This window comes from Elephas maximus, chromosome 11, assembly GCF_024166365.1.
Source record: "Elephas maximus indicus isolate mEleMax1 chromosome 11, mEleMax1 primary haplotype, whole genome shotgun sequence".
Classification (NCBI taxonomy): domain Eukaryota; kingdom Metazoa; phylum Chordata; class Mammalia; order Proboscidea; family Elephantidae; genus Elephas; species Elephas maximus.
This window is the reverse complement of record NC_064829.1, coordinates 20,001,556-20,022,823: the sequence shown is the minus strand read 5'-3', so window position 1 is coordinate 20,022,823 and position 21,268 is coordinate 20,001,556. Positions and strand designations below refer to the sequence as shown.

At 34.6% G+C, this 21,268-nt stretch overlaps 1 protein-coding gene across 2 annotated transcripts in view; it reads right to left on the bottom strand.

The window, feature by feature from the left end:
* The window catches only part of SMCHD1 (structural maintenance of chromosomes flexible hinge domain containing 1), a 183,890-nt gene that overhangs the window by 89,630 nt on the left and 72,992 nt on the right, over window positions 1-21,268 (bottom strand). For both annotated transcript variants that reach the window (XM_049901053.1, XM_049901054.1), the window contains 11 exons: window positions 19,735-19,825; window positions 18,813-19,023; window positions 16,518-16,638; window positions 16,256-16,439; window positions 13,381-13,575; window positions 11,939-12,052; window positions 11,273-11,379; window positions 10,476-10,558; window positions 10,204-10,317; window positions 4,548-4,625; window positions 4,349-4,468 (listed from right to left, as the gene is read on the bottom strand). In XM_049901053.1, coding sequence (XP_049757010.1) covers window positions 4,349-4,468; window positions 4,548-4,625; window positions 10,204-10,317; window positions 10,476-10,558; window positions 11,273-11,379; window positions 11,939-12,052; window positions 13,381-13,575; window positions 16,256-16,439; window positions 16,518-16,638; window positions 18,813-19,023; window positions 19,735-19,825 — 1,418 coding nt within the window. The remainder of the gene's footprint in view (window positions 1-4,348; window positions 4,469-4,547; window positions 4,626-10,203; window positions 10,318-10,475; window positions 10,559-11,272; window positions 11,380-11,938; window positions 12,053-13,380; window positions 13,576-16,255; window positions 16,440-16,517; window positions 16,639-18,812; window positions 19,024-19,734; window positions 19,826-21,268) is intronic.

The window sequence follows — 21,268 nt, the reverse complement described above, 5'->3', positions numbered from 1 at the left end:
CAAAATCTGGTTCTTTTAAAAAGTCAACAAAATCAATAAACCACTGGCCAAACTCACAAAAGAAAAACAGGAGAGGAAGCAAATAACCCAAAACAGAAATGAGATGGGTGATATTACAACAGGCCCAACTGAAATTAAAAGAGTCATAACAGAAAAACTGTGAAAAACTGTACTCTTAACAAATTTGAAAACCCAGATGAAATGGACAAATTTCTAGAAACATACTACCTACCTAAACAAAAACAGAGGTAGAACAACTAAATAAACCTATAACAAAAGAAGAGATTGAAAAGGTAATTAAAAAACTCTCAACAAAAAAATCCCTGGCCCTGACAGCTTTACTGGAGAATGCTACCAAACTTACAGAGAAGAGTTAACACTACTACTACTAAAGGTATTTCAGATCACAGAAAAGAATGGAATACTCTCAAACTCATTCTATGAAGCTAGCATATCCCTCATACCAAAACCAGGTAAAGACACCACAAAAAAAGAAAATTATAGACAATATCCCTCATGAACTTAAGATGCAAAAATCCTCAACAAAATTCTAGCCAAGAGAATTCAACAACATATCAAAAAAATAATTCACCATGACCAAGCAAGATTCATATCAGGTATGCAGGGATGGTTCAACATAAGAAAAACAATCAATGTAAGCCATATGTAAATAAAACAAAAGAACCAAATGATCGTATCAACTGATGCAGAAAAGGCATTTGACAAAGTCCAACTCCCGCTCATGATAAAAACTCTCAGCAAAATAGGAATAGAAGGGAAATTCCTCAACATAATAAAAGGCATTTATACAAAGCCAACAGTCAACATCATCCTAAACGGAGAGAGCCTGAAAGCATTCCCCTTGAGAAAAGGAACCAGACAAGGATGCTCTTTATCACCACTCTTATTCAACATTGTGCTGGAGGTCCTAGCCAGAGCAATTAGGCTAGAAAAAGAAATAAAGGCCATCCAAATTGGTAAGGAAGAAGTAAAAGTATCTCTATTTGCAGATGATATTACCTTATACACAGAAAACCCTAAGGAATCCACAAGAAAACTACTGGAACTAATAGAGTTCAGCAAAGTTTCAGGATACAAGATAAACATACAAAAATCAGTTGAATTCCTCTACACCAACAGAGAAAACATTGAAGATGAAATCACCAAATCAATACCATTTACAATAGCACCCAAGAAGACAAAATACTTATACAAAGAAAATTATAAGACACTACTGCAAGACCCCAAAAGAGACCTCCATAAGTGGAAAAACATACCTTGCTCATGGATAGGAAGACTCGACATTGTGAGAATGTCTACTTTACCAAAAGCCATTATCTATAGATAGATACAATGCAATCTCAATCCAAATTCCAACATTTTTTAATGAGATGAAGAAACAAATTACCAACTTCATATGGAAAAAGAGGCCCCAGATAAATAAAGGATTACTGAAAAAGAAGAACAAAGTGGGAGGCCTCACACTACCTGATTTTAGAACCTATTATACCGCCACGGTAGTCAAAACAGCCTGGTAGTGGTACAACAGATACATAGACCAATGGAACAGAATTGAGAATCCAGACATAAAATCATCCACCTATGAGTAGCTGATATTTGACAAAGGCCCAGAGTCTGTTAATTGGGGAAAAGACAGTCTCTTTAGCAAATGATGCTGGCATAACTGAATATCCATCTGCAAAAAAATGAAACAAGATCCATACCTCACACCACACACAAAAACTAACACAAAATGGATCAAAGACCTATAATGTAAAATCTAAAACGATAAAGATCATGAAAGAAAAAATAGGGACAATGACAGGAGCCCTAATACATGGCATAAACAGTATACGAAACTTTACTAACAATGCACGAATGCCAGAAGAGAAACTAGATAACTAGGAGCTCCTAAAAATCACTTATATTCATCCACAGACTTCACCAAAGGAGTAAAAAGACAACCTACAAGCTGGGAAAAAGTTTTTGGCTATGACAAATCTGATCAGCATCTAATTTCTAAAATCTACAAAATACTGTAAAAACTCAACAACAAAAAGACAACCCAATTAAAAAATGGGCAAAGGAAATGAACAGGCACTTCACCAAAGAAGACATTCAGGCAGCTAACAGATACATTAGGAAATGCTCACGATCATTAGCCATTAGAAAAAACAAATTGAAACTACAATGAGATACCGTCTCACCCCAACAATGCTGGCATTAATCCAAAAAACACAAAATAATACATGTTGGTGGGCTGTGGAGAGACTGGAACACTTATACACTGCTAGTGGGAATGTAAAATGGTACAATCACTTTGGAAATCGATTTAGTGCTTCCTTAAAAAGGTAGAAATGGAAGCACCATAGGATCCAGCAATCCCATTCCTTGGAATATATCCTAGAGAAGTAAGAGCCCTCACATGAATAGATAAATGCACACCCATGTTCACTGCAGCACTGATCACAATACGAAAAAGATGGAAACAACCAAGATGTCCATCAACAGATGAATAGATAAACAAATTATGGTATAGTCACAGAATGGAATACTATGTAATGATAAAGTACAATGATGAATCTGTGAAATATCTCATAATACAGATGAATGTGGAAGGCATTATGCTCAGTGAAATTAGTCACAAAAGGATAAATACTGTATGAAACCGCTACTATAAGAACTCAATAAAAGGTTTAAAAGTAGCAGAAAACATTCCCTGATGGTTATGAGAGTGGGGAGGGAGCAAGAAGGGTAGTCACTAACCAGATAAAACCCAGTGCCAGATAGTAGACAAGAATTATTTTAGATGAAGTGAAGCACAACACACAATACAGGGAAAGTCAGCACAACTGGACTAAACCAAAAGCTAAGAAGCTTCCTTAATCCAACCAAACACTTTGGGGGACAGAGTAGCAGGGGCTAGGGACCACGGTTTCAGGGCAGATCTAGGTCAACTGGCATAACAAAGTTTATTAAGAAAATATTCTTTATCCCACTTTGGTGAGTGGCATCTGGGGTCTTAAAAGCTAACAAGCAGCCATCTCAGATGCACCAACTGGTCCCAACCCACCTGGAGCAAAGGAGAATGAAGAACACCAAAGACATAAGGAAAATGTGACCCCAAGAGACAGAAGGGGCATATAAACCAGAGACTCTATCAGCCTGAGACCAGAAGCACTACAGGTTGCCTGGCTACCACCAATGACCTCCCTGACAGGGAACATAACAGAGAGTCCCTGATGGAGTGGGAGAAAAGTGGTGTGCAGAAACTCAAATTCTAGTAAAAAGACCAGACTTGATGATGTGACTGAGACTGGAGGGACCCCAGAAGATGTGGCCCGCAGACTCTCTGTTAGCCCAGAACTAAAATCATGCCTGAAGCAAACTCTTCAGACAAAGATTAGACTGGACCATAAGACATAAAATGATACTGGTGAAGAGCGTGCTCCCTGGCTCAAAAAGATAAAAACATGAGACTAAATGGGCAGCTCCTGTCTGGAGGCGAGATGAGAAGGCAGAAGGGAACAGACGCTGGTTGAATGAACATGGGAAATATAGTGCGCAGAGAAGGAGTGTGCTGTCACATTTAGGGAGAGCAACTAGGGTCATATAACAATGTGTTTAAGCTTTTGTATGAGAAACTGACTTGAATTACAACCTTTCACTTAAAGAGCAATTAAAAAAAAAAAAAAAAGGAAAAACACAATAGGAAGTCTGGAACATCAAATCAAGGAAATAAAGTAGAAAAATAAAATCAAGAGATAGAAAGGAGAAAAAGGTAAATTAGTACATGTCTTAGTCTGGGTTCTCTAAAAGAGCAAAACAGTGAAAACGTATATATAAACATATAGAGAGATTTACTTCAACGAAATGGCTCACACAGTTGTTGGGGGTGGCAAGTCCTAAATGTGTGGGTCAGGCACCAGGCTAAAGGCTTCTGCTGGCTCATATGGTTGAGAGTTTCCAGATTAAAAGGGCATACAAAGTATCCAACAACTGAGTGAAAACAGACCTACACTACGTTATACAATTTAAAACTTCAGAACCTGAAGACAAAGAAAAGATTCTACCAATGCCTGGTAGTGGGAGGGTAGGTCACATACAAAGGGTCAGGAACTAGTACAGGTTCAGATTTCATCAGCAACAATGGAAGCCAGAAAACAGTGAGGCATTCAGTGCCTTCAAAACTCAGAGCGACTATGATTATCAAGTGGAATTACAGTGGTACTTTAAGATCAATATATTTACCCAATTGTTGTAACACCTTTTACTGAATTATCTGTCCTTCCCCCCTGGATTTAAAATGCCATCTTTAGCATATGTAATTATATATTGCTTTGCTTACCTTTAACAGAAAATTTAATTGCTTTAGATGGTAGCGGTCTTCCTGCATAAGTGTCTGCATTACTTTCATTCAACACAACTTGTAATTTCAATGTATAATTCCCCAATTTTTGAATATTTTCTGGATAAATTAACAAGAAATTAAAAATCAAGTCAACATAGTACTGATACAATTTTTAACATTCAGAATAATAACTCACCCATTTTTTTAAACCAGTAAGGCCATTTTCCTCCATGTTGACTAATATGTGAAATTATTTCCTTGTTTCCACTTGAAGCTTAATAAAAAAAGAGAGAGATTTATGCCTTGAGAAACTGAGTTTAAAACATGAATGTGAAATGTCACACTGATATCTTTATTTGCTCTACATTCAAAAAATTCTTTTGAAGCTTTAAAAGATCTAAAGCCTATCTTATGCAAGTAATCAACAGTAATGAAATTTTACTCATTCATCTGATTAAAATGCCTTTACCTCAACCCTTGAAAATATATCTGTAAATAAACTTAGTGATACAAACAAAAGAATTTAATAAAGGATTTTCATTTGATATTAAGTCACCTTGAGTTTTCTTCAATTGAGATGATGTATTTATTATGTATATTTTAATCACAATTTGAAAAAAAAAGTTTTCTTCAATATTCAAATAGTATAGTTTATTGACACAGAGCAAGCTCCAAGCTATACTGCTAAAAGAGCACGGAGTAGAACAATGTGTTTATGTGTATGTATGTGTATATTGCTAACTTTTGTGTAAGAAAGGGAAAGACATACGTACTATCTCTTCTTGTTTATGCTACAAAAAAGAATCACTGAGAAGATAAGCCAAAAACTAATAAAATTACTACCTTAACAGGGAAGAAGAAAACAGAAGAGAAGAGATAACATGACGTCTCTGGAATGTTCCTTGTTACAAACTTGGGCTTTGGCATTATGTGACTAATTTAAATACTCAAAAATGGAACTAAAGTAAAGGCAATTCATAAACAAAATCACAATTTAGATCATGTAGGTGACATGACCCCAGAGACAAAAAGATAATTATTTCAAGTAAGTTTAGAATAAAGAATATTTTATTATTTAAACAGAGAGAAATACATTTTAAAGACAAATAGTGTTACAAAGAAGTCAAACCTATTTCAATGGTCTTACTATTGGTAAATACACTACTAGGATTGTTATTTTGAAACTATACATACTTTAGGATAAAGCAAGTAATTGTTAATATTGCTAAGAATCAAGATTTTCAATGTAAAGAAAAAAAATACAAGTATAAAATCTAAGTGGTTAGGTAAAAACCTGAAATATGAGTGTGAATTCAGCTGTTCTTTCCTCTGTCAAAAATACTATAGGCCCCTCAGTGGCGCAAAGAGTGTGCACTTGACTACCCACTGAAAGTTTGGTGGTTCAAACCCACTCAGCAGAGCTTGCCAAAAAAAGTCTGGAGATCCACTTCCTTAAAGATTACAACCAAGATAACCCTATGGAGCAGTTCTGCTCTGTAACACATGGGGCTGCTGAGTCAGAACACATAAAGGGGTGCAGGTTTTTTTTTTTTTGGTAATAAAATAATTGACTCAGGCAAAGATCATTAATGGATGAAACCATTACATATCGGGTGAGTGGGGGAACTTTATAATGCACGGATCATATCACCAACTGAATTTACCAATCCATCCTATTGCTAGTTAGCCTCAAGTCGATTCCAACCCGTGGTGACCCATGTGTACAGAGTAGAACTGATTGCTCCACACAGGGTTTTCAAGTCTGTGACTTTTCAGAAGCAGTTGAGTGCTTAACTGTTTGCGCCATCCATCCTAGCATCACTAAAAGTGTGACAATTAGACAACGTGTCTCTTGATTACCTATGAATTATTGAGTCTTGCTTTAGAGAAAAAAAAAAAGTAGACCTGAATCTAGTTTTTAGAACAAGCTTCCAGGTTTTAGCAAACAAACAAAAAAAAAAAGAGTGGAACAAGTTAAGCAACATCACAAGAAAAAACAAACTTTTCCAGAATAAGTGATTGAGTTTTGTTAACAAATCAGTGGCATAGGAAAGAGGAGGAGGATCTGCTATGAAACAAGAGACTTAAGAAGACACATAAAAACTAAATGCAATGCATGTGCCTGATCCCAAAACACCAACCATAAAATGGTATCATTTTAGAAAATCAAGACAAATTTAAGCTGAAGTGGGTATTAGATGATACTAAGGAATTACTGTCATAATTGAATTACAATCACATAAAAAAAATCTATGTTTTTAGAGATATATGCACTTGAGATACAACTGCAAACAAGAACAGATGAAGCAAATGCAACCAAGTATTTGATAATTAATGAATTAGATTAATTTATGTACGGGCAGGCATTCTACTATTCTACATCTTTATCTGTTTCACTTATAATTTTTAAAAATTTAAGTTTAAAAAATCATAACCATGAAATGGATATTAGGCAAATAAACCACCACCAGATCTCTAGAAAAGACCAAGGAACTTTCTAATTTGTAACGCATTTATTCAACAAATATTTATTAATCACCTTTTATTACTAAGCACTAGTAAAAAGTGAAGAAAACACACAATATCCCTGCTTTCCTGGAGCTTCTATCTTCCAGGGAACAGTCTGGCAAACTACCAGCCACGGCTGCTTTCATTCTACAGTGGCAGTTAAGTAGTCCCAAAGGAGAACTTACAGCCCTCAAAGCTTAAATATTTACTATCTGGTCCTTTACAAAAAAGCTTGCCAACTCTGTTCTAGAGGGGAGAGAGACATTGAAGGAATAAACAAAATTTCAAATTATACAAAGTAAATTTAAGGAAAAGAATAAGATGCTTGAGAAAACAACAAGAAGAGTTCTGTATCATTATTAGGGGAAAACTTTCTGAGAAAGTGACATTTAAGCAGAAACCTAAGAGATAAGGAAGGGTTAACTTATCCAGGATTTGCTGCTTGTAAGTTCCAGGTGTAGGAAACTACATATGCAGAGACCTGGAGGTGGGGAAGCCTGGCTTGTATGGGAACCAAAAGAAAGCAATTATGGTTGGCAGTATGGTAAGTGAGAATGAAAACGGTATGAGATGAAGCTGAAGTGGGCAGGGCCTGATCACATGCGGAGCCCTGCACAGCTATGATTGGTATCCTAAGCCACTAAAGGTGAAGTAATATGGGATGAAACAGTGATAGATTTGCCATTTACAAAGATCATTTCTGAATGAGCTAGAGCAGAGCAAGAATAGAAGTGGGGTCTCCAATCAGGCATAATTAAGTGATTAACATAAGAGACCATGATAACTTGGACTTGAAAGGTACCAAAAGATATGGAAAAAAGTAGGCAGAATGAAAATGTTTTTTAATCTAGGACTTGGTGGTGGACTGGCAACAGGGGACTAAGAAATAAACGGGACTGCCTAGAAAGAGAAGATGTGCCTAGGATAAAACCCTGAAGTACTGTAACATTTGGATGTGGCATAGAGAAGGATCAAGCAAAAGGACACTGAGAAGCCAAAAAAGGTTGGAGAAATGAAGTACATGGTGTCACAGAAGTCAAGTGTTGTAGATTGAATTGTGTCGTCCAAAAGATAAGTTGAAGTCCTAAACCTTGTGACCTTATTTGGAAATTCAGTCTTTGAAGATATTATCAGTTAATATGAGCTTATACTGGAGTACAGTGGGTCCTATTCCCATCAAAATGTCTTATAAAGAGAACACACGGGGGAGTTAGAAAGGAGAATAGCCATGTGACTATGGAGATAGAAGCCAAAGAACATCAAAAATTGCCAGGAGTCGGGAGGGAGGCATGGAATAGTTACTCTCTCAGAGCCCTCAGAAAGAATCAACACAGCCCTGTTTGGATTTGTAGACACCAGACCTGTACAACACATTAAATTTCTGTTCTTTAAAACCACCCACTGCTCCCTAAAAATGGTATAAATAGGATACAAACCATAACTAACAATACACAAACACCAGAAGATAAGCTAGGTAACTGAGATGGTCTAAAAATTAAACATTTATGCTCACCTGAAGACTTCACCAAAAGAGTAAAAATATAACCTACAGACTGGAAAAAAAAATTTGGCTATAACAAATCTGACAAAGGTCTAATTTCTAAAATCTACAGGAAAATCCAACAAAAACACAAATAATCCAATTAAAAAATGGGCAAAGGATATGAACAGATACTTCATCAAAGAAGACATTCAGGCGGTTAACAGACACACGAGGAAATGTTCAAGATCACCAGCCATTAGAGTAATGCAAATCAAATCTACAATGAGATATCATCTCACCCCAACATTACTGGCACAAATCAAAAAAACAGAAAATAAATGTTGGAGAGGCTGTGGGTAGCTTGGAACTCTTATGCACTGCTGGTGGGAATGTAAAATGGTACAACCATTTTGGAAAACGATATGGCACTTCCTTAAAAAGCTAGAAATAGAAATACCATATGATCCAACTATCCCACTCCTAGGAATATATTCTAGAGAAATAAGATCCATCACACAAATAGACATATGAACACCCATGTTCACTGCAGCATTAGTCACAACAGCAAAAAGATAAAAACAACCTAGGTGCCCATCAACAGATGAATGGATAAACAAATTATGGTATATACACACAACAGAACATTACACAATAAAGAACAATGACGAATCTGTGAAACATCTCACAACATGGATGGCTCTGGAGGTGATTATGCTGAGTGAAATGAGTCAATCATAAAAGGATGAAATACTGTATGAGACCTCTATTATAAAAACTCACGAAAAGGTTTACACACAGCAACAATCTTTGATGGTTACGAGAGAGCAGAGCGGTGGGAGGGAAAAACACTAACTAGAAAATAGGTAAGTGGTAACTGGTGAAGGGTAAGACAGTACATAATACTAGGGAAGTCAGCACAACCTGACCAAGGCAAGGTCATGGCAGACACATCCAAACTCCCTAAGGTAATGAATTAATTGGGTTGAGGGCTAGGGCTCATGGCTTCAAGGGATGTCTAGCTCAATTGGCATAACATAGTTTATAAAGAAAATGCTTGACATCCTACTTTGGTAAGCAGCATCTGGGGTCTTATAAGCCTGGGAATGGCCATCTAAGATACTCCACTGGTCCCACTCCATCTGGAGCAAGGGAGAATGAAGAAAGCCAAACACAAAAGGGAAAGATTAGTCCAAAGGACTAAATGGACCACAGCTCCCACAGCCTCCACCAGACTGAGTCCAGCACAACTAGATGGTGCCCAGCTACCACCACAGGCTGCTCTAATAGGGATCACAATAGAGGATCCTGGACAGAGCTAGAGAAAAATGTAGAACAAAATTCTAATTCACAAAAAAGACCTGACTTACTGGTCTGACAGGGACTGGAAAAACTCTTGAGAGTATGGCCCCTGCATTCCCTTTTACCTCAGTTCTGAAGTCACTCCTGAGGTTCACCCTTCAGCCAGATTAGATAGGCCAATAAAACAAAATTAAATGGGCACACAGGCTCAGGGGCAAGGATGAGAAGGCAGGCGGGGACAGGAAAGCTGGTAATGGGGAACTCAAGGCTGAGACGGGGAGAGTGTTGACATGTCATGGGGCTGGCAACCAATGTCACAAAACAATATGTGTATTAATTGTTTAATGAGAAACTAATTTGGTCTGTAAACCTTCAATTAAAAAAAAAAAAACACTTTTGTAGAATTTTCTTACAGCAGCCCTAGGAAATGGAGACACCAACCTAACAATGTCTAGCTCTAAGACTGCTAAAAAAAAATAAGATTGCTAGGTTACCAATAATTACATGAAGATATTTAAATCTGTACTATACATTAAAGATCTAAACCGACTTGTATACTTACAGTGTAATATAACTTTGAGCTCAACCAGGAGTTTCTTTGACCCTCCATGACTTGTTCCTGGAAGCTTTTGCATTGCTTCCCCTTTTTTATTCAGTATTTCAATTCTTAATGCACCTATTAGTCCAAAATTTAAAGGGAAAAAGTATCTTAATTATACCCAATCTATGATGTCTTGACATTACATTTTAACTTTTCATGGTCTTTTACATATTGGAAATGTGAGAAACAAGAGAAGCATTATTTCAGTAATAGGGGAAAAAAACAAAACATACCAATAGGGGTTCCAGCAGGCCTAATCTCATTTGGCAATAGTTCATCTCCTTCAGGCCAAGTTACTGACAATCTATCAGGGAGCCTGTTATGAAAGCAGCACATTAATGATTCACAAAGTATGTTAATTATGGTCCTAATTAGAAAAATATAAGTTAGTGGAATCTTAAAAATGTTTTTCTGATATATTTTGAAAGGTTAAAACTGGAATTCTAAAATTTCATCTAAAATTTTTCCTACTTAACTATCCCTGTAACTACTGAAAATGTAAAATAAAACCTCTTGGTATTAAGAGCCAGGAATTTTCAATCTTTTGTTGTTTTTCCATTCATTTTTAGTATACGTTACTTTTGGGAGATAATATAAGCTCTAAGATTAAAAGAATTATCAGTGAAATTCAGTAAGAATCTGCTCGTTAACCAGGCAAGCAGAAGAGCCACTCCCTTTTCCTTTTTTTTGTAATAATCTTTATCTCTGGTAGTTAAAACAATTTTCTTCTAGTCACAAATCAAGTTTTTTTTTTTTTTAACACCTTAATATAGTACCCGAGTGACAAATTTTACATATACGAAATTTGTTACTTTTTCTACAAATGTTTTATAATAACTAGGGCTGTCAATTTTTTTTTTTATGACAGAAAGTTCATTACAACATCAAAGACTACAAATGGCCTAGCGTAAGAGTAAAACAATACACTCAAGACTACTTAAAAGCATTATGATTCATCTTCGTTATTTTTGTCATTCATCTTAAAATGCGGCTTACCTCGCCATTTCATCTTCTACATATTTTTGCTTACCTCGCCATTTCATCTTCTACATATTTTTTTACAGCTTTCTCAGCAACTGTCCTATCCAGTTTTGCAATTGGCACAGTTTTTATTTCATCATACAATGCTTGAGGTTCCTGAACAAATAAGTTTAGACAAATATTTCAAAGAAAACTATTTAAATCTAGCTGCAATGAAAACATTAGTTTTTATTTCTTCCAAAGAAATATATTTGACCTTAATTAAGTACATAAATCACATTAGATTGTTCTACATTATTCCACAGTGTTTATTTCAGTGTATCATGTCACCCCCTTAGGCCTAATTATAGACTATCCAAATATTAACAAAGTGTAGTATAAAAAAAAAAAAACCACTGTAGTTTTGGAGTTATTCTTGAGACAGAGTTCTGGCTCCAACTGTTTGTGGGCCCTTGAGAAAATGCATTCTTTACAAAATTACTGTGACAACTAGCAATAATGTATGTATGTTTATGAAACACTGGGCATACAGATGTTAAATTCTATAGATTAGTAAAGACACTAAATATGAAAATTCATGCCAAAACCACAACCACTGTATCCAAAACTAAATGCAAGCAAAATCTAAAATACTGTATCTTTATTTCAATATTTAAACAAAAGCAAGTAGCACCCAGAGACTTTCAATGAATAGCTTCATTTCTTGGGGTCCTACCATTGCAATCTGAACCTCTCCTCCTGTAGCATATACTTCTCCATCATGATCACCATAAAGAAAAAATCTTACTATGCTTCCATAAAAGAGGGGGAGTGTCTTGATTGTCTTCACCTAATGTTTTGTTTAAAAAAAAAAGGCTTTAGTATTTTAGTAACAGAAACAGATTTAATATTAATTTAATAATCATTTCACAGAACTATTTTATAGAAGAAAACAACTCTTAGTATCAATAATTAGAAAAACTAATGAAAAGTGTATTTTAATATTCCAAGAAAATTATATTTGTGAAGGTCTCTACTTATTCTTAACATAACGTCGTAAAGATACACCAGTTGGGCACCACACAAAAATGTCATAGCTAAGCATTTGTTACTGGGTCCAGAATGTTTTCAAAGTCAATTACTATGAATCCCAAAGTACCTCAAAAATTTTTTTCCCCATAAAATCTCTTGCTCTCAGACAAAGAACACCAATTAAAAACTGTAGCAAGTTAACATTTCTTTCAAATACATCCGTTCAAAACTTGCCTGTGAGATTTCATTTTCTTTCTCGGCTTGAAAAGTTTAAGGATAAATTTCATTAATCCAATTTGGAAATTTCTAACAAAACTGTAAGCGTTTGTATTTATACCCAACGAGAACCTGACTCAACTGCTCGAGTTGGCCTCAATCTTACCAGCTTACCCTCTCGGTATCCTTTACCAGCTCCTGCTTTTCATTCTAACCCATAAATGTTGGGAAGGCCCCAGGTTCAGTCCTTGGCCTATTCTCTAGCTACACTCACTACTTCTGAATGATCTCCAGTTCCATGGCTCTGAATACATGATGATGATTCTCACATTGATGGAGGGAACGGCCGCCTTCGACCTCTGTAATTAACTGTGTAAACTGAACCACTACCACTTTCAGGGCCCTCAGCAAACGCCACTTTTTCCCAAGTATTTCAAGATTTGCCTTCTTCTCCCATGCCTTATCAACACCCAAAGCCAGAAAATTCTCCTCTTTTCATATCACTTATCCCCTTCAAACCTTTTATTATTTGTGTTTATGTTATCTCCATTTTTAAACTATAATATCCCTAAGGACAAAGCACATTTCTAGAACTCTGCATTCTCTACAATGAAAATGCACGTAACTTACATGCAGTAGTTGCTCTATAAATATTTGCTAAAAAATCATTACTTCATGTCACATTAAAAAAAAACTGAGAATCTCTACGTGAGTAGTTTATTGCCAGAAATAATAAAAACCTTGCTAAATGAGCTTTTAGTAATACAAGTTTTTTTTTTTAAGTTATAATAAATTATGTAATTAATATCACTTCATTCTTTCCTGAGGAGCCAATACATGCATTATTTTTATTTTTAGGCTAAATTCCAACACATCAAATTTAATTTCAAATTCTAATAAAAACTGAATCGAAAAACAAATTAAACCTACCAGCTGTCCTGCTTTGTATATTTTTCCATCCCATTCTATTGCTGAGTATGTGGCCCAGGGGCCCTGCCTTTTAGAGGGGAGGTCAGGACGTGTAATTACTCCTTTAAAGAGTGTAAATTTTATCTGTTTGTCATATTTTTCATGACAGTCCTTCAGCCATAAAGCAAATTCTCTGTCAATTTTCATTCGCTGTTCCTATAAAAATTTTAAATTTTCCATGTAATTAATATAGTAAACAAATATAATCAGACATTTATCATTCAGCCCATTTTTCCCACCACATACCACAGCTCAGAAAATCTAATAAAAAAAAAGAAATTTTGCTAAATCCTTCTCTCCTACAAATTTATGAGATTCCAAACAAAACTATTACTGAAGAAAGGAAATCTTCAATATTATCCCTGGAACCAAGATCCCAAGAGTTAATATCAGCCACAAAGCTCTCCGTTCCTGCTTCAAATCCTAGGACACACCAAAAAAGTACTCACACTGCATACCTACAAGGAGAAGAACCAATTAGTGGCTTTGGCAAAGGGGTGAAGGAAAAGCTTCTCACTGTAAACCATGCATTCTCGATGGATGGCAATAAAAGGCTATTTTTATGTACAAAGCACAGACATACACACATACAATGAAACAGATACACAGTACATCTAAGGTATTAAATTTTCATTTCATGAATTAGGAAAAATGTCTAAAAAGGCTCCTTACAAAGGTGATAAAAAAGTTTGGGAAACAATGCTATAAACCCTTTTATTCTTTTTAAATATTATATATACATGTGATCTATTAAAAAAGTAAAACTTTAATTATGAAATAAAAATTGTTTTCTAATAATACATATAAAGATGTGTTCTTTTTCATGCACTCATCACCCTGCTACCCGTCCTTCTTTACCCTGCTGGGAGAGGGCCCAGGGAGCAAGCTGCTACTTGCTTGTTTAATGCCTGCCTCCTTTTTTTTTCCAGAAGAAGGCATATGGAAGGTATCTCCACATTACATGCTTTCATAGAATGCAGAGATAAGCCACAAACTTAGGCTCATTCTTTCTTACACACCTTACTCCAGAGTACCGTATTCCCAAAGGAAAACGGGACAAAATTAAAAGTGATTTCAACTAAAGTTTCTGCAACTTTTAAATCCTCAGTTAGAGGGCTATTAGCTCTCTTCAAAATCCAATTTTACTTTATTAAGTTATTTGAATAAGAAATGCATGTACATGCTAAAGGCTCAAAGGTGCAAAAGGGTACACAGTGCCAAAGACGCATTCAGGCTCAAAGGTGCAAAAGGGTACACAGTGCCAAAGACGCATTCAGGCTCAAAGGTGCAAAAGGGTACACAGTGCCAAAGACGCATTCCTCTCCCACTGCTGTTCTCAGGTTCCAACTCCCCGCCAAAGAAGCAAATTTTGTCAGTTTTTTGTCAACACAGTATGTTTTAATTCATTAGATATTAAAATTATTAACCAGGAATAGAAATGTGTACCAAATTTGTATACTGCACTTCAAGCCTAAGCTAAAACTTAAATAATTTAAATAACAAACTACCAGATGCATTAACTAAATCCAGACAGTCAGTAAATGTGTCAAAATACAACGTTAACATGCACAGTAAGATGACAGTTAATCTAGGAGGAGTATACAGGTATCCATTATACTATTCTTTTGACATTTCTGTGTATTTGAAACTTTTCAAAATTATAAAATATATACTTAAAAAGTACAGTATAATTAAAGAATTGGAAAATTAATATTATGTTGTAAAATGAATTCCAAGTCTACCACAACTGACTACTAACTCATTTTTACATGACCTCTGGATAATTTTCAAAAAACATCTAAAACTGCTAAGATTCACACTTTTTTATAATTGCAAAATTAATTTTATAAGAACGGTTGACTATAAATACTGTTGACAATAAATGCATCTATCCCTTGGTAACCCAATATTAAACTACTGAAAGACTACTACTGAGTAAAACTTCCTGAGGTATTCGGGTAGAATATAAGTACACTAATCTCATTCAACTTTGTCAAAAATTTACTGACAGTGGAATAATTCTTGTTCTATCAAATCAATACATGTATTTTAATATTGTTCAATTTCAAACCACCTTTTGGCCCAAAAGTATTTCATAGTTAGACCCCCTTTTTAGCCTCAAGATTGTATTAAAATATTTAAGTTATGAATGTGCTAACATAGCCCTGTACCAGGTACAATTGTTCATATATGCTATCATCAAATGAAGATGTTTCCATCGTTTCTATTCACTACGTCAAGGTCTTGATATTAAGATCTAATACAGACCTGTACATTTTATCCAAATATGCTCTGATCAGTTTGAAATTTTTGATTGATATGAACACTTAATGCTCATGAAGAGAAACTTATTTATACATCACTTACAATTATAACAGAGTATTTTATTAAATGAAATCCAAACTACACAAAATTTCAGGAAAAATCTATACTACGTGTGAGTTGTGTTTTACTTCAAAATAGAGTATTTGCAAGTAAGACACAAAAGGACAAAAACGGTATGATCTCACTTATATGAAATGCCTAAAATGGGCAAATGCATAGAGAAGAGAGTTTATCAGTGGTTACCAGGGACTACGGAGTGGAGGAAAGGGGGAGTTATTGCTTAAGGAGTATTAGAGCAGGGAAAATATTTGGAAATGAATGGTTGTACAACATGGTGAATATAATTAATACCACTGAATTGTATATTTAAAAAAGAAAAAAATGGTAATTTTATCATATACCAAATTTACTTTTTTTTTAAAAAAAAAAAAAGAGCACTGTGGGGAATGTATATACACAAAAGTATGTAGAAAATTTATCAACATTCAAAACTTGATATTTAGAACCATACCTGTCCGTTTAAGATCCTTGTAAACAGGGTGTTCTTATCTTTCAATTTTAGCTCAAGATCCATAAAAGTCAGCTTATTTGTGCTGACCTGAAATTTGTCATTAGTGAATAATGCACCAGATATTCTATTGTAGCATTCAATTGGTGCAAGCCCTCTCTTCTTAGGAGGAGTACACCAGTCAAAGCTTAAACAGAATAAAATATCTGTTAGTAAAAAGATTTGACGATAGAACAACACAATTTCAGCAAAAGTCATAACTTACTCTTCAACAGATGTATATGGTATTAATCGTCCATTCCAAAAACATTCAAAAATAGGCCTTTTCCCTCTTGCTGCTTTCTCAACTATGAAACAATCATCATCATCATCTTCATCTTTTAATTCTGGATCAAAGGGGCAAGTGAAACAAAACGCTCATTACTATACAATATATACAATTTTCATCACTAAGAAGTCAATTTCTCTCAGTAAAATATTAAAGTTACTTTAGAGACATGGTAACACAAACCCATATGATCTCTCAAATTGCATCCTATAAAAACTAAAGGCAGCTTTACTCTCTGCCCTCAGAAGGGGAAGAGTTCCCAAGTAGATGCCACATTATCAATGGTGTCTGTCATTTAAAAGTCACTAATTATCTACTTCTACACTAAGCAATCTATGTCTTCAGCGCACCGAGATAGCTGCTAAGCCTGCGATCTTTACAACTATGTAACAAGTAAAAGTACTCACATTCCCTAAGACATTATCCCCTATAGCTGAATCCTTCTCCCTACATATACAGAAGCTTGAATCCTACACCTAAAACATAGTTTTCACAATTCTTTCAGGCCTGTATGTTCACATGAAAACTATCTGGTCAATCTATGGTATCTAGATACAGCAAATTTATTAGTTTGGACAAATCAGGCAATAACACTGGATTTAAGTTTACCTTATATAATAAATGCTTAAATTTTAAAAGATCAGATTGAGGTAAGCATAAAATATGAGCACAGTTAGAAATATATTACAAGATATGTTACTAAGCATCAAAAACAATTACCATAATTATTATTATGCTTAGCAATCCAGATAAATCAGGATCAGACATTATGATCCTGATAGAGTAACACCTCAGTTATCCTTGTAACAAGTCACCCACCTAACATAAAGCCTTCCTCTCCCCACAAAAAGCCCTCATGAGAAGTCCCTATGTAAAAGCTCTTTCTGATAAAGCGAAATCACTTTGCTTTTAGAGAAGAACCCCTAGGATCATCACTCAACTTATCTGCTCCTATTTTAGGACATCATTTGAAGAACTTTATCTTGCTCTTTGCCTATAAGCAGAGAAATTCAGAAATAGCAAATTAAAAAGGAGTCAGAGACCTCACCAGAGGCAGAGCCACTGAGTAAAACACGCATTGAGTACTTACTAAACAGTGTTGGGCACTACTCTAAGGACTTGGAACAGTTTCATACTTAAGGCTCACAACACCTCTATAAGATATGAACTACTACCCTCATGTTGCAGATAAGGAAACTGAGGCAGGGAGTGGTCTGTCCAAGTCTGTACAGCAGAAAGTGGCAAAGATGAAATTCGAACTCAGGAAATCTGGTTCCAGAACCCACAACCATAAGGATGTACTAAGGACATATCGTGGATGAGAAAATTTACATTGTTAATCTATAAATTCAGTGCAATCCCAATAATTCCACTAGAACTTTTTCAAGTGAATATACAGCCAATTCCGAAGTTCATCTAGAAGAGCACAAGCTCAAGAATTAAGAACAATCTCAAAAAAGCAGCATAGTGAGAACGCCTTGCTCTAAAGATATCAACGTACAGGATAAAGCTGTAAGACATATTATTACTCATGTATAAAAATGTAAAAGAGATCATTGCCTCATAGTAAAGAATCCTATACGTACTTATAGGAACTTAATATATTATAAAAGCGATCGTTCAAACTACTGGGGAATGTAACATCCAATAATTGGTGCCAGGAAACTGAACACCCACATGGAAAATATCAACGCCCTACCTCACTTTATACACAAAGAAGATTACAGATGCATTAAAGATCTAAATATAAAAGGACAAAAACAAAACCCACTATAGGATATTTTTATAATCTTGAGGTATAAGAAGCCTTTCTACAACAAGACAAAATCAGAAAGTGTAAAGAAAAAACTGATAGCTATGACTACATAATGCTTAAGAGTAATTTATAAATACCAACACAGTCAAAGAAAAAAGGAAGACAATACGGGGAATATATAAAAGATTAATATGCTGTATATTGCTAAAAGTTCAGTTCAGTAAGATGTCTATGAGAAAGGAACATACATGATGTTTCTTAAAGCCAGTGCTTTATTCATCTGGAATTGAATATACACAAAAGTCAAGAATTATAAAATTACAAATATCTAATATATGAAGAAGACTTGCACAAGGAAAAAAACTAAATATTCATCTAACCTTAATAGCCCAACTAGTAACAATGATTAAAAAAACAAATCACTATCCTAAATTACAACTTCACATTTTGTAGCTAAAATAAGAGATTCAACATACTTGATGGAAAGCATGGATCATCAGGGTAAGTTTCTCTATCATATAAGAAAGGATGATATCGAATAATCCCTTCCACTACACCGTCTCCTTCAACATGAGCCTTGAACTCAAAACTATCAGCTGCTGTGTTTATATACAACGTCTGCATGTCATCTTGTATTTCCCTTAGGTTGACAATCTTAGGTGCCTTCCCTTTTTCAAACATAGAAATCTAAAATAAAAATAAAACAAAAATAATTAAATTCTACGGCGACTTCACTTTTGTTCTCAGCTTTGATCCAACAACAGAACAGGCAAAAACTATTTTTATTTGTATACGTAATCATCTACTTTCATGAAATATATGTATATATACCTGTGTGTTGTGTGTATTTATAGGTTAAATGGCTTTCAGTAGCATCTCAATAAGGAATATGCTACTAAAAACAGAAAGTAAACAAAGGAACAGCGAATCAGAGCTGAAGGACAGATAAGTCATGAGTAGATTTAACTCAAGGTTTCTTGCTAGAGGCAGTGAGTGGGACAATGATGTATGTGAAACTCTAATGTGTGGGCAAGGGCAGTGAGAACCCAACACTAAAATGTTCTCTGCTTCTGAATCATAAGTCACCACTTAGACGTCTATGAAAGAAAGTCTTGTCCCTTTTCCTCCCTGCTTCAAGACATGAAGTTCAGCAATAACTCATATGTCTACAGAAGAGAGAGGAAAAAGAGAAACCAAATAGTATAGTAAATAAAGGTTGAAGGAAAATACATCTAAGAATGATCTGTTTATTTAGATATAAAATTACCAAAATACTTTGGTAAAAGATTAAGGAATGAGGAGCTGCCTAATTATCGACTAACTTGTTATTTGGAGTCACTTGTGACTGGAGCAGATGCCTAATAATCCAAAATATTTTAAGATGGATTTTGATCTTACTTCAATATCGATGTTGTTGAAAGGTCCAACTTCTTTTGATGTACGTATTTCATTTCCTTTTGGGCCATGAATATAGTAATGATAAATATGCCTAAAATATAGAAGAATAACTTTATACTTTAATTCACATAAAACTACAGTTCATATAATCTTCTACCGAAAAAAAATTAATAGCTACTTACTAGGTGTCAACCACTTATACTAAGTATTTTTTTAATATGGTATCTTACTTAGTGGTTAAAAACAATCCTGAAATGCAGGTATTATTACATCTCATTTTACAGATACAGAAACTAAGGCTCAAAGAGTTTACATAATTTACCTAAGGTCACAGAACTAGATTTTGAGAGAGGTGGTCTTTCCAAATCCAGAGCCCATACTTTACACTTCCAAGAAATATAGTTCACCAAATAAAATATACTAGAATTGGCTATACATCTATTTATCAGAGATATTATAGAAAGGACTCAAATATCAGGAAGTATATTGGATCAAATTATGTTCTCAACTAAGAATATCACTCTAGAACTATTCTTGCCTCAACATTCCAAAAACAAACAAAAACTACTGCATTATATGAGTCAGAATTGAATCAACAACAACAGGTTTGGTTTTCTGGTTTTTGAAAACAACTGCTTCAGAAATCTTTGCTACTTTATTTTTTAAGTAAAAGTTTAAAAAAGACTGTATTTTGGTGGGACTGAGGGCTAAAAAATACCATGTCTACTCCTCAAATGGGAATTTGAACTATTTCATCATATAAATTTTAACCAAAAAATAATTAAGTTTATTATCATACCTACTCTTTAAAATGCCATTGAGATAAAAGGAAATTTGAAAATCTTTAGATCTTTCTTCAGATATCTCAAAATAAAAGTATGACACCATAATCAGCAGTTAGTTTACTACCATGAATTAAGAAAGATTACTTCAGATAGCATAACAATCGTCTATTTCAAAGAATAAAGTTATACATTACTCTTTGTTACAGCAGGACTGTAATTAATTACGTGTTATCTGCGCCGGGTGCCTTCGGTTAAAACAAATTATCATTTAATTTTTTATATAGCTAATATAATATGCACTTAGGGAAGTAAAACCCAATGTCCTTAAATATCTTGGGCTACAAGGCCAAAAAACAGCATTATTCAAAAATAAAAAAGATGCCCTTATAAACCAAATTTCCATGAAAGACAAATTTTAAACTACGTTACCTAAATTCATGTTTAAATAGAAAATCTCAAATTAAGTGCAATAGTTTTTTGAGTAAATATAAAATGATATTTTTTAAAAACATGCATTTTCTGAAGACATACCCATTTTGTAAGACTTCAGACTAATGCAAACTACGGAAACAATTCAGTAAATGGTCTATGCTGCACAGCCTCAGAGGAAAAACATGGCCATTTGATAACCATTCCTCTGGTTTAGCTTACTGGGATATACAGTCCCTAGAATAATATTAAGTTTTATTGGAATAACTATACAATGATTTATTTAAAGTACTTTCGTATAAAAATTAGCATAGTGTACT